The sequence below is a fragment of the Strongylocentrotus purpuratus genome, unplaced genomic scaffold, assembly GCF_000002235.5.
Source record: "Strongylocentrotus purpuratus isolate Spur 01 unplaced genomic scaffold, Spur_5.0 spur5_scaffold_11, whole genome shotgun sequence".
NCBI lineage: Eukaryota > Metazoa > Echinodermata > Echinoidea > Camarodonta > Strongylocentrotidae > Strongylocentrotus > Strongylocentrotus purpuratus.
In genome coordinates, this window is record NW_022145596.1 from 31,854,088 (window position 1) to 31,869,151 (window position 15,064).

Genomic DNA, 15,064 nt, shown 5'->3' on the forward strand with positions numbered 1-15,064 from the left:
AACGAAGCACAATTTTATCAGTCTATCAATATTTGCTCGTTTGTTTCAGTGAACAATAAGTAGGTGCCCCTCAAAGGGGTAAGTTTTTTTTTTCAATCTGAAAAGGAAAACAAATTAAAATAGAATTTGCAGTCAATCAAAATCATTTTCTTAGGATGCAAGTAAAGTGTCTTCATAAGTTCCTGGCAAAAAAATAAACTATTTTTCTTTTTACCCCAACAGAGGAACACAAATAAAACGACCAGCCATTAACATTTCACAAGTTGGTTCACAAGTTACCAAACATACTTGAATACTTAAGAACCGATACCTCTTTTGAAGCTCGGAGTCGCAGTAGGCATCCAAGGGATTGGCCCTATCCATAAAAACTCCCTCTCGCCGGAGACCTCTACGGACAGCTTCCTCCACCATGGCAGCCATTCTCCATGTAGATTTAAGCATTAAGCATGACTTAGTGCAGTTACGTATGACCTAAACCTTCGTGAAACAGAATATGGCCATCGAATCTACGCATGACTTAGCCATTTACGTAGGACTTTGGGCTTTACGCAGGACTTTACGCAGGACTTAACTCTTTGTGAAACCGGGTGTGAAACACCCCCTGGACTGATACACATTTTGATAGAAGCAAAACTTTCAATCATGTTTTGTCTGTTGTTTCCACTGCAGATCGAGCAAGGATCGAAGTGATGTATTGGACACCCGGCCCCCGCCCCCCCCCCCCCACTCAGTGTTATTTAGGGTACGCGTATGCTCGTTCCCTCTTTTTGAAAGCACCCCCTATCTGAGGACTGCCAACATTTCCGAACCCCCCTTTCGCGGGCTTTTAGCGCGCTTTTTCCTGCCTTGGAGACCCCCCTAAATACGGAAAAATGCTCAATGTACCCCCCTAAATTCGGAATAATTTCTCAGGAGTCCAAAGAGATGAGAGAAAAAAAGAAAACACCCCTTTTTAAAGAAATCTCAGGGTGAAAAGTCAAAACACACCCCTTTTTTACAATTCTCGGGCCGGACTTTGTCGCACGAAAAGTACCCCTTTACCGGACATTTTGGTAACACGCATGCGGTCATTCCGACCACGGAGTGGGGGGGGGGGGGCCGGCCCGGCCCGGCCCTTCACTGAGTGTGGGGGGGGGGGAGTGGGAGGGGCGGGAGTGGACACTCATGTTGGAATGAGGACCAGGAGGTGAGTATACAAGCTGTATACAACTACAAGCACGGCTGGTGGTGCCCTCCGTAAATGCAGACAATCAGAACAATGTATAAAAGAGAGAGTAGGGACAGTGACAATCAACACCAAATTTATTTGTTCAAATACATCATCAGCGGCGTAACAAGAGTGGGGGAGGCAGGGGCCGGACCCCCCCCCCCCCCCCCTCCTTCCCCACCCCACCCCCATAATTTAGGACAAAATATACATTAAATAAATGGTTAGATAAATTAAATAGCATCCCCCCCCCCCCCCGCCCACCGGTTTGAAGGAGAAAAAAATATGTCATTGATACCCCACCCCCTGTTAGATTTCTGGTGAGATTTCACTGCAATTTATGTTTTTTTTCCCTTCACCTAGTTGTGCCACTGACTGGGCCGAATGAATCTGCATTTATCACATGCCAGTTTAAACTGTAGGTTTATGACATCATTTATGTCTTACACAAAATAATGGTTGTTTTTGTAATACACAAGACTTGAGGGAAAGACAAGAATGATCCAATCACTTGTAGATTTTTTTGAATTTATTATACAAAAAGCAGAGTGAGTGCAACTTTGGGAGATGTTATTCCTTATATTGAGTTAGAGGCTGATTTAGATAGTTATAGGCCTAAATGTTGTATGTGAGGCTTTCATGGAATGTTTTGTGAAATATCATGCTTTTTAATCCACCGTTTAATCCCGAGCTAAGAATAGCGCAGGTTATCCGAGTTATAATAAGACCTTGCCATTGTTGATAAAAAAAAAAGTGCGCCGGTTGGTATGGACGGCCGAAATTCAACATTTTCGGTAAAAGATGTCATGATTGACATGATTCCATGATTGGTTTATTTGTTTCCAATAAATTCAACACTATTTTTGAAAATTTGTGTAACATTGCTACAAACTATGGCTACCTGTTTTGATTTGCAGTTATGGCTTTCCATAGTTTTCCAACCTCAGTTGACAAATATGCTGGCTGTTACGTTGAAATAGAAAGGTCTTTATCGATACTTGACCAACAATGGCTGATTCGTGTCAATTTGATACGGTAAGCAAATTGTAATCATGTCACAGTAAAGTCAACTCATCTTAAAATCTTTGTAGTGCTTTATAAAAGTTTATCTGATATGTTCACTGCCTCAAGCTTGCCGTAACCAAACAGCTATTTGTGTCAAACGGGAGAGGGCCATGACTATGTTTAAATTGTTGTAGCTTAAGAATAACTGAGGAGCAAACAGTGTTTTTAATTAGTTAGTCTCCCATTATAGTGGTTAATTAATTAACGCAGCGAGCTTAATCAATGTTTCGGTTAACATTAAACTACGACTATGAAAATGTATCCATATTTTGGTTGTGATTATTGATTATATCTAATATCTATCTGGGAGGCCTTCGGGTCTGTAAACGTTGGGGTCACCGCCATTGCGCCCCCACATGTTGGCCTTGTGGTCTGCTTTCATTTCTTCATCGCTCTCTGTTTCCAGCCAAACTTCGCGGCCATCGCTGAAAAATAATCACAAAGCAGAGAACATTGTTGGTACACAATAGTAATAGAGAATGTAATTATTTATGTCCAATGTTAGGCATTCTTCTAAAGGGCAAGTCCACTCCAAAAATAACGTACTTTCAATGAAAGCAGAAAAATCAGACAAAACAATTATTTAAAAGTTTGAGCAAAATCGAAGAACTAATTAGAAAGTTATGAATGTTTGAAAAAGTATGTAAAACTAAAGAGCAATAGAAATCACTACACAAATTGCCAATTTGGTTATCAGTTAGTGACGTCATGTCCTCACTATGATATAGTTTAGTCCCATTTACCTGAAAAAATTGCTCTTTATTAGTGCTTCCACACACGAAATTATTACTATCAATCTAACTCGGATGCTGGTGTGAAGAAATAAGATTCTTAGTGGAAAAATAGGAAATTTTTATTATCAATATAAAGAAAACAAAAACGTGGATAGTAAGGACATGACGTCGCAGACTGAGTGAGTTTCCCATTTGTCTTGTGATTTTCATTGTTCCATATTTTTACATACTTTTTCAAATATTCATAACTTTCTTATTAACTATCCGAATTAGCTCAAACTTTTTTTGATTGGTTCGTCTGATTTTTCTGCTTCTATTGAAAGTAAGTTGTGTTTTTGGAGTGGACTTGGCTTTTAAGGGGCAAAGGGGGTATAAGACAAAGCATAATTTGTGTCAAAACATTCGTTTGTGCATTATTTTGTTCGATCCCAATTGGGGTTGAGGCTGAAGGGAGTAGTGAGCAGGGGAGGCCTCACACAAACCTGCTTCAACCCCACCCCCCCCCCCTACCCCCTGATTACGCCACTGTGTTTGGAAAAACAGCATTTTAAATAAATAACTTATAGCGGTAACTATTGGTGTCCCTGCATTGTGAATCGAACATTAGATATTTGCAACGTTAAAGTCTATTTGTTACTTTGTTGATTTAAAACAAACCATATGCGAGTTTGATGGGCTTGGTACTGTAGCATAACTAGTCTAGTAATTTAGTAAGACATAGAGGGCGTTATAGTTAATTGTGAAATATATGTGGACATCGTGAGATGACAGTCAGTCGGCGTTGAGCTGTCGTGTCAGTCACGTCAGTCAGCTATGACCTGTCGTTGCGACAGGTCCGTTATCAGGAACGAGTAAAGTTACTTGAACTGCAGATACTGGGCAAGTGTTATTTCTTTAGTCCTGTCAGATATTCAGTGATTGCGGGAGTAAGTGAATGAAAGCTAGTCCACGTTATTTCTTACACGGTATACTTTTGTGAGAGCCCACTGAGAGATATTGTTGATGAATGATTTTCGAGAGCGTGGACCGGGTTTTGAGAGACTTCAAGGCAGAACGCTACCCCGGCAGAGCCCGGCAGAGCCCGGTTACGCCACAGTACTGATCCCTACCTGATAAGCTTGGCAGCCAATCTACCTCCTGGTCCTCGCTGAGAAGCTTCGTAGTTGCCCCGGGCATGGAAGTACTTATCGGCACCAATGTAGTTTGCCTCACGCATATCACTGTTGAGTTTAAAACGAAGCAATGTACAGTTGTCCGTTTTCATAAAAATATTTCAAATTCAATCTCTTGTTTTAACCTTGCCGATATATTGGGTAACTACGGAGCAAGGCTCAAAATACACGGGGGCGGTGGGCGATTCGCCCCCGTGAGCTACACAATCGCCTCCGGCAGAGTGCTCACGGGGGTGATTGCAAAATTAAAAATCGCCCCCGTGAAATTATAAAATAAAGATTATCTTTTTTTTAAAACTTTCACATAATATTGAGTTTCAACTTTCAAACCTTAAACCAATGTAATGGAACTATGGAAGTTATATTTCAATAGCGTGCAGGATTTCTCGCTCGAATTTGTCGGTGTCTAGAGGCTGCCATATTATAAGAAAATAAACGCTTTTTCGCCACAAAATTGCGCTGCATCCCCCATCGGAAGGGGGGTGGGCCTGAATTCAGACAAGGATTAAGAGTCGAGAACGGTACAACGAATCGACTTCTTTCTCTAATAATTTAATGAAACGTCAAAGCTTCCGCGCTTCAAGCAGGAGGGGGGGGGGGAATTGAATGAATTCAGACGAGAAGAGTCGAGAACGGTACAACGAATCGTCTTCTTTCTCTAATAATTTAATGAAACGTCAAAGCTACCGCGCTTCGCGCAGGAGGGGGGGACTCGCCCCTCCCTGCAACCACCCCACCCCCGAGGGAGCGCGCGCTCTGTAAGTGATTCGCATGTTTCGCGTGCTCACTACTGCCCCCCCCCCCCCCCCCACCTAAAATAAAATCCTAGCTTCGCGCTTTTCTGCCCATAATTAAACGCCTGAAACCCGTGAGCTTCCTGGGGCTCCGCCCCCTGGACCCTACGCCAATTAGTGTCCTACCAGTGTCACAAATAAAGTATCCAAATATGCTCATCTGACCGTAATTAAATGCCCCAAACCCCTGAGCTTCGGCCTAAGGCGGGGCCCTGGATGCTTATCTGACCGCTAAAAAATGACTAAAATCCCCGAGTTTCATCAGACTCAGCCCCCTTGATCCCACGCCAAATAGTAACCTGCCAGTGTCATGAATAAGGTATCAAAATATGCCCATCTGACCATAATTAAATGTCCATACCCCCTGAGCTAGCGGGGGCTCCGCCTCTTAACCCCCACCAGGGCTACTTGATCGTAAATACTTTAGCCTCCCCCACCCACTTTTAAAAACGTTCAGCGGGGCCTGTATATAATAGAATGGGGTGATGCGGATTGTGTGTCTGCCTCCCAAATGTTTTTGGTAATTACGTCACTGCTGGTCACCATTATGTACCAATATTTGGCTTGCATAATTTCAAATTTGCCCCCCCCCCCCTTAGAAATCCTGGATCCGCGCCTCGGTAACTACCAATTCAATGGAAATCTGTATTAAAAAAAGAGCCCCCGTCAGTACTTAAAGGGCCATCTTTTTTTTGGAAGAGCCCTTGTGGACAAAAAATTAATTCAAGCCATGCTACGGAGGCATTAAGGGGATATTGAGAAAAATAAAAACCAGACATAACATGCGGCCGCCCCCCCCCCCCTACGGTTTTTCAAGTAGTAAAATTTAGTGCCTTATTCCCCCCCCCCCTGTTTATATCACCAGCCGGCTTAATCGGCAAAAAATGTTTCCTCACAAGTGGGACCACAAAAAAGTACCTAATACCCCCCCCCCCCCAAAGCCCCCCCCCCCCCCCCCCCCAGCCGATTTCCCCCGGAACTCTGAGCTTTTGGCGATTTGGGGTCGAAAAATCAAGCCTCCATGTGCCTATAGAGGAAAAAGAACACTTTCTGAGCACTTCTCATCCATATCAATCGTCTAATTTTACTGGAGAATAGCAACATCAACGCCGGACTCCTAGAAAATTTTAATCCCACGCTGGCTTTTGTATACATGCATAAGGTATGAAGTCAGGTCAAGATATAGTTTGACCCAAAGAAAATTGCAACAAAAGGTTTTTCAACGGTTTCTAGTAGTATTTGACCTCAGGAATAACATACTAAAAGTATACCAAAATCGAATGTTCGGAAAACTGTTATTTTCAAGATGTCGTCCAAGATAACATAAAAATAGCCATAAGTCACTTATTATCCATCCGAGAGACATAACTGGGGTGTCTATGATATGGTTTTCGGGGTAATAGAATCCATTAGGATAAGTTAGAACCTTAAGCAGTGGTTCAGGAACCCGTGAAATCCAATATGGCGTCCAAAGGGCCACAAAACCACTAAGAAATCTCAATAGAGGGCGCAATTTATAAACAGAAAATGAACTTATAATGTTGCTCTCTCACCCTTATGGTGTCACCGACCCCCCCCCCCCCCCCCCCTGCCTCCCGAGAAAAAGGGTCAATTCAACTATTGACAGGTCATTGTCAACACATAGGGAGTGGCCGAGGGGGGGGGGTGAAAAACAAAGTAACAAATTAATAATAATAATATCTAGACACACATTCATAATACCTACCATACATTAAAAAATGTTTAAATCCTCGTGTTGTTCATGTCATCTTATTTTGATGAGGAATGTACTTTAGTAAGGAAAATCATCTTCTGCTGCACTATCAAGTGCCTCGTTAAATGGATTGTGGCATACATCAAGTTGGCAAGATCCACACACGCACTGTTATATGGTAGTCCGTAACATCTGCAGGTAAAGCGAGGTGTGCTACAAGCAGTACAGAAGTCGCAATGAATCAACTTAAGAAGATTACTAGGTGCAGCCTCCGTATGGGTCCGTGTTTTCAAAATGTCCAACATTTTCGGGTGTTTGCATTGTGAAAATTGCGAAAAGTGGGCTTTACTTCGAGAAAAATGACCCCTAAAAACAGGAAGGGGGTTCTAAACTAATTCCCCCCCCCCCCCACCCGGGCTTGGTAGTATGTTCTGAGGGAGTGCATGTGGTGTGGCTGACTTAGGAGGGAGTTGCATTGGCAATTTTCTTGACGAACAAGTTGTATCGTAATGATGCAACTGAGTCATTACAGCGGCCACCAAACATGACAGACATTGCTTTGATACCAAGTTCCTCTAAGTTAGTTACTTTGGCTGTCTTGGTAGAAGGAAAGTACTAGCACAGGATTTCAAAGTGAGGTTGCATTTCACAAGCTTCTGGAAGATTGCTATCTTTCCTATTCCGTGTAGGCATCCAGAAAAAGTAGTTGTGAGCACAGATCCCGTACCAAGGTCCACTTTCAACTGCTTACAGTTCTACATCTTCGGAGCCTTGGCTGTTTCTCTCTCACCCTTATGGTGTCACCGCCCCCCCCCCAAAAAGGGTCAATTCAACTATTGACAGGTCATTGTCAACACTGAGGGAGTGGCCGAGGGGGGAGGGGTGACAACGACAAAGCAACAACTTAATAATAATATCTAGACACATATTCATAAGGCTACTATACAATTAAAAATGTTTAAAACCTCGTGTTGTTCATGTCATCTTATAACGAATACACATGCAGGTCTGTATGTTCCTTCATTTTGATGAGGAATGTACGTTAGTAAGGAAAAATCATCTTCTGCTTCACTATCAAGTGACTCGTTCTATGGATTGTGGCATACAATAAGTTGGCAAGATCGACACACACACACTGTTACATGGTAGTCTGTAACATCTGCAGGTACAGCAAGGTGTGCTACAAGCAGTACAGCAGTTGTAATGAATCAACTCAAGAAGATTACTAGGTACAGACTCCGTATTCAGCATAATTGTCCTCTAATTTCCAGCCCCTGTCTGTGACGTCCATGTCTTACGATTCACTCTCCATCCATGCCATGACTTGGTAGTATGTTCTGAGGGAGTGGAATTCGGTGGTGGTTGGGGTAGGAGGAAGTCGCATTGGCAATTTTCTTGACAAACAAGTTGTATCGTAATGATGCAACTGAGTCATTACAGCAGCAACCAAACATGAAAGACATTGCTTTGATACCAAGTTACTTGGAAGAAGGAAAGTACTAGCACTGTATTCTTAAGTGGGGCTGCATTTCACAAGCTTCCGGAAGACTGTCCTCTTTTCGATTCCGAATATCCTGGAAGTCGAATCACAACCAGTGTAGGCATGTCGAAAAAGTAGTTGTGAGCATAGATCTTTACACAGGTCCACTTTCAACTGCTTAACGTTATACACCTTCGGAGCCTTGGCTGCAGTGTAAGAGTGGAAGTATAGTTTGCTGCTATCTACATCTGCGTAATGCAAGAGTAACAACAATATGTCAGTGCCTTCTCAAATCAGAGTAGTCGACTGACGACGAGAATAATTCACTGCAGCTTTAGCAATATGTACATCTGCATCCCCGGATACATTGATGACGGTGCAATTAATCTTCCTCAGCTCCTTATTAATGAGATTTATGAGTCGATCCCTGCTTATTGCAGTCTCTTGATAAAAAGTCATCCTTCTTGCCTGAGAATACTGTGTCTGCATTAAATCTGACAACTGGATGGGCATTCTGCCTACGTACGTCGCTTGTGTGTTTTATCATTAATTGACGGCCCTCCACCATAGCCGTAAAAAACTACATTTGCAGAACCATATAGTGGGAGGGGGGTGTGAAATCAGGATATGATCGTGCTATTCTGCCAAAGCTGTCTCCTGTCTTCCATGGTATCCAATGCACCAAGGAACCACCATCAAGGACATACTGGTCTGTGTTCTGTCACGGCTTCACCCGACACTTACCTTGCATGATCGGTTATAACATGAGCTAGCTGAGGCTTCTCAGCCTTCCGAAAGACATTCCTAGCCTCGAAAAGTGCAGCTAGGAACAAACTGACCTTAAAGCTCATCACATCTGCTACTTCAAACTACCAGGAACTGTTGAAACAGCACTGAAGCAAAGCAGCATTTATGGTCTGTTCAGGAACAATTTGTACTATTTGTATCTCTCCCAGAGTCGTAGCTTTGTCTTTCCTTTTGAACGAGACTATTCAACAGCATATTGAAAGGCCGCTGAGCTATAATCATCGATGTACCCCAGAATAGCCCACTGAAAGGGATTGACTTGCAATATGGTTGCTTCCAGACCTTCATGATTTTGCTGGAAGCACTCGGTACCCTGATGAAAGGAACCGGACTTCGCAAAATCCTTAGAACAGATAGCAAAGAACTATACTTCCACTCTTACAATGCAACCAAGGCTCCGAAGATGTAGAACTGTAAGCAGTTGAAAGTGGACCTTGGTACGGGATCTGTGCTCACAACTACTTTTTCTGGATGCCTACACCGACTGCAATTCGACTTCCCGGATATTCGGAATAGGAAAGATAGCAATCTTTCAGAAGCTTGTGAAATGCAACCTCACTTTGAAATCCTGTGCTAGTACTTTCCTTCTACCAAGACAGCCAAAGTAACTAACTTAGAGGAACTTGGTATCAAAGCAATGTCACTCTGTCATGTTTGGTGGCCGCTGTAATGACTCAGTTGCATCATTACGATACAACTTGTTCGTCAAGAAAATTGCCAATGCAACTCCCTCCTACGTCAGCCTCACCACATGCACTCCCTCAGAACATACTACCAAGCCCGGGTGGGGGGGGGGGAATTAGTTTAGAACCCCCTTCCTGTTTTTAGGGGTCATTTTTCTCGAAGTAAAGCCCACTTTTCGCAATTTTCACAATGCAAACACCCGAAAATGTTGGATATTTTGAAAACACGGACCCATACGGAGGCTGCACCTAGTAATCTTCTTAAGTTGATTCATTGCGACTTCTGTACTGCTTGTAGCACACCTCGATATACCTGCAGATGTTACGGACTACCATGTAACTGTGTGTGTGTGGATCTTGCCAACTTTATGTATGCCACAATCCATTTAACGAGGCACTTGATAGTGCAGCAGAAGATGATTTTCCTTACTAAAGTACATTCCTCATCAAAATAAGATGACATGAACAACACGAGGTTTTAAACATTTTTTAATGTATGTTAGGTATTATGAATGAGTGTCTAGATATTATTATTAAGTTGTTACTTTGTTTTTTCACCCCCCCCCCCCTCGGCCACTCCCTATGTGTTGACAATGACCTGTCAATAGTTGAATTGACCCTTTTTCTCGGGAGGCGGGGGGAGGGGGGGGGGGTCGGTGACGCCAAAAGGGTGAGAGAGAAACATTATAAGTTCATTTTCTGTTTATAAATTGCGCCCTCTATTGAGAAATCTTAGTGGTTTTGTGGCCCTTTGGACGCCATATTGGATTTCGTGGTTTCCTGAGCCACTGCTTAACGTTCTAACCTATCCTAATGGATTCTATGACCCTGAAAACCATAGCATGGACACCCCAATTATGTCTCTCGGATAGATAATAAGTGACTTATGGCTATTTTGATGTTATGGCGGCCATTTTGGACGCAATCTTGGATTTTGGGGTTTCCAAGACCATCACAAACCATTCTCACTTGTCTCAATGGATTCTCTGACCCCAAAACCATGGGATAGACACCAAAATTATGTCTGTAGGATGGATAATAAGTGATGTATGGCCATTTTTAGGTATCGGCGGCCATCTTGGACGCCATCTTGAAAATAACAGCTTTCCGAACCTTCGATTTTGGTATACTTTTAGTATGTTATTCCTGAGGTCAAATACTATTAGAAACCGTTAAAAAAACCTTTTTTTGCAATTTTGGGGGTAGGAGTGTTTTTTTACCGTATAGTGACCTGACTAATGGGCGCATCCCCCGATCCCTTCACTGTTGACCCCGTAGTAACTGTGTGGTGTGATTGCGGGCCGGGCTTGATTCCTGGCCCTGCGCGCGTGTTCAATTTGCGTATGTTACATGGGCGCTAGCACCGACGACTGAGAAACGACTTAAAGATTCCGTAGGCAAAATTCTTGTATTGAAATAGCCACTTTGTCGATGTGATCTGCTTAAATGGCCTACAGACTGCAGTACTATTCCCTCATATAAACATGCCAATTTTTCATCATGACAATATTTGCCCCCCCCCCCCCCCCGGGCCCAAGGTTCCTACGTGCCTGATGTGTTAATATATGTACACAAATTGAGAATGATCCTATCTGTTTAGATTTAAATCAATAAAGTTTGAATTAAATTGTTATTATAATTCTGAATAAGTCTGAAAATGATGTATGAACGTGTAGAGCTAAATTAATTCCTATACGGTTCGGGTTAGATTATCTTTGAATGTACCCACCTGTAGCTTCGCCACATGTCGCGTGCTCCACCGACGAAGTCCCATGCACCCTTGACAGCTCCAGTGACGAACTGAATGGCGCCACTGACGGAGTAAGACCCAGATACTTCAGAAGATCCTTCAGAAGATACACCAGAAGATACACAACAATCAGAAGGCACAACCAGCACCCCAACCATCAGAAGAGCAATGATACTAACGGAAATTCTCATCTTTGCAGGTTTGAAAGAGTTGACACTTGAACACAAAGTGTTTAGAAAGGCACCCTAGTTGTCCTGCTGGAAAAAGAATGAACAGATTTGACACGAACCTCTTTTTAAATTAACTACAGCTGTGTGGGAGCAAAAGGGTTATGGTTGATCACAAAATAATATGAAAAGTCATCAACAATAATTTTAATCATTTAATACAATGTTAAATTTGCATTGAAGATAAATAATATAACCACCTACGATCAAAATCAGTGACGTAAACAGACATTTTCATTTCTTTTCTATTTTCCTATTTTTTTCTTCTCTATCTCTCTCTTTTGTTTTGTTTTGACCCCCCCCCCCCTCAATTACGCCACTGATCAAAATGAAAGCTTGTTATGCAAATACACTGATCAATTAAGATAAAGTCAACATAATCAACTTAAGAACACGGTTATTCTCGTGTAAAGCAGTTTATATCTTTAGGGTAGATTAATTATTCTAAATCCATAGTATTTAAGGTATTGCATACGTTTGGTAGTTGGAGTCTATAGTGATTATGTTAATGCTATATAAATCTAGGTAAATACAATAAAACTAACTTGTGACAATTTCACTTCAAAAGGTGGTCGCGTTTTTGAGATATCACCGAGAACTGGAGCGTATATTTCCCTGCAGAAAGAATATTCCGAATTCCAAATAGGAATACACAGCCTGATGGGAAGCGTTTCTGATAAAAACCCTTTTGTAATTTTTACCGATTGTAAATTTTACCGAGTTCCCTGCCGACAACAAATGTTAATGCATAACTGGCGCAAAATTTTATGTTAATCTTATAAGTTTTACTAAACGTCGAAGTTTGCATTTTCAGTGGATGATGTTGCTCAGGTTTAAAATAGATTTGATCTTCAGATGAAAGTGTTTAGGCCTATACCGGTATTAGGCTACAAATCAATGTAGGGTTACAAACAAGCATGAAAATAAGACACTCACCTGGATCTGGAATCTTGAACTTCAGATTTTCTAGGGCCGCTGAGAATTGAGTAAGTTGACTTAGGTTTCTATAAGATATTATATTCCACATACTAAGAATCTTGCTCTAGGATTGGTCAAAAGTAAATCACGTGATGAAAGATAGTTTCGCCCATCAATCCAGGCACGAAACCACGGGGGGCGCGTGCCCCCCAAAAATTCCAAGATCGGTTGAACTTTTTTGACCCCTTTTTTGACCTCGATCGATTACATGTATGTGCCCCCCCCCCCCCCCAACATCAAACTCTGGCTACGTGTGGTATTTTGTGTTTCGCTGATCTCTCAAGTTAATGGCTTTGATCCAAAGAGTAACAACGCGCGTTATTACTATTTGGAGTATTTGCAAAATTAAAGTGTGTTGCACTGTGTATTATGCAACGCCTACTAAGATTCTGGACACCTCATTTGTCAATTCTTAATCACATGACATGCGATAAAAGTAATGTTGAACGGCATCATTCTCCAGGCGTGCAAAGGTTTGATCAATTTGCACCATTGCACGCTGACGTCACTAATGATGCACAAAGTATATTGTGAGGTCGGGTAAGTGCCCTTCACCTTCACTTTCAAAAAGAAACTTAAAACCCAACTCTTTCCATCTTCAATCCATAATAGACATTTTAAGTAGCAACATTCCTTTTCATTCATAATATCTTAATAACTGTTCCTTATTTTATTGTTATGATTTGTATATTTCTTTTCTGTTTTAATAGCGCTCTGATCAGTTTGTCTGTAGTAGCACTCAGTAAGAATAAATTATTATTATTATTATTATTATAATGGAACAAATGGACCAAAAGAAATTGCATTCTGACGTCAAAATAAACATGCATACGCGCATGGAACGCGAATAGTTTGCTGCCTGCTTAATAATAGTGCGCTCTCACTATCGGTAATTTTATCAATTAAAAAAAAATCGCTGAGATTTGGGCTAGGCCGTATTCTGAACCCTGTGTTATCTCTAAAAATTGTTGTCTCTTTAAAGATAAGATAAAGTTGGTATTCGGAAAATTGTTGTAACTTTTGTTGTATCTTTTCTCTCATCTCTTTGGCTGCGCCTGCACTCAAACTTCTTTGCGCTTTTAATTGTGCGTATTATTAAAAGAAAATGGCGCTCAATCCTAATTTGCATCTGCATGCGCACGAGAGATAACAGGACAAGATAATTGGTATTCTGAAAATTGTTGTATAGATACAATTTGTATTAATGCTTATCTCAATTCAAGAAGCCTGAAAACATGGATAGTACAACTTTTCAAGGGTTTTCTATGACAAGGAATTCATTTATGACACCAATTTTTATTTTTAAGTAATACAATTGTCTTAAATAGCATAATTAGCATAATATGTACAATATCATGGACTTCATTGTCATTGTTTATCTATAAAGCCTAAAAATGGTGCAATGCAACATTGTAAATCACTTTTGAAAGATTAATCATTAATTCATGAGAAGATATTCCTGACCTTTGTTTTCTACAATGTATTCTATTTTTTTTTTTTTTTTGGAAATCTTTGTATGTACAAGGCTCTTTTGTAAAGCAGGCCTTTGGCACTGAAAGAACCACCCTGTTTATCAATAAATAAATACACCATAGCAAGTTCAATCAGTTCTTCAGATTAAAAAAAAGCATATTCCGCCCCTGGTCCGGGTTGCTTAATGTATTAGTCCTGTAGAAGTTTTTCAGACCTGGAAAAGTTGTTAAGTACAAGGTTTTTTGGTTGATTTGTGTTCTAGATGGGTATTGAAGTAAATTCAGCTTGGTTGCCAGCTTGGCAACCTTGGGCAACTTTTTGAATAGCCATATCAGCAAAATCATCTTATTAGCATATGTGCAAAATGTAATGATGTTGCTAATCTCAATCCAGGAAGCCGGAAAACAATTTTTTTATAAAAGTAATACAATTGTCTTAAATAGCATAATTAGCATAATTTTATGTACAATATATGGACTTCATTGTCATTGTTTATATATAAAGCCTAAAAATGGTGCAATGCAACATTGTAAATCACTAAAGATTAATCATTAATTCATGAGAAGATATTCCATGTATATGTAGTATAATTAGCCTAATTAGCATAATAATCTAATTAGCATATATGTGCAATATGTGCAATATGTAATAATGTTGCTAATGTCAGTCCAGGCAGCCTGAAAACATGCATAATACGACTTTGCAAGGGTTTTTTCCAAACACCCGGATAATCGCTATCATTTAAGACACAAACAACAGGAAAAGTGGAAGAACCCGATAAGTCTGTAGAGTCGATCATCTTCAAAAACGTGACTGATCTTGTAACACAGTGTTCAAGTTCAAAAGTTCCTTAAACCACTACACAATTTGCATACAATCGCCCTGTGGGTGATAAAGGCCTAACCTTACTTCCTTGTAGTCATGTAGAAGTTTTTCAGACCTGGACAAGTTGTTAAGTACAAGGTTTTGTTGTTGATTTG

General features: G+C 41.0%; 1 protein-coding gene across 1 annotated transcript; it reads right to left on the reverse strand.

The window, feature by feature from the left end:
- Positions 1–1,490: 1,490 nt before the first annotated feature.
- On the reverse strand, positions 1,491–12,600 carry LOC115922337 (serum amyloid A-5 protein-like). Its single transcript, XM_030981182.1, has 4 exons — positions 12,570–12,600; positions 11,386–11,660; positions 4,116–4,226; positions 1,491–2,697 (listed from the first exon to the last, which is right to left on the reverse strand). The coding sequence occupies exons 2-4, from the start codon at positions 11,595–11,597 to the stop codon at positions 2,565–2,567; spliced, it is 456 nt and encodes a 151-aa protein (XP_030837042.1). The 5' UTR covers positions 11,598–11,660; positions 12,570–12,600; the 3' UTR covers positions 1,491–2,564.
- Between the last annotated feature and the right edge of the window lie 2,464 nt (positions 12,601–15,064).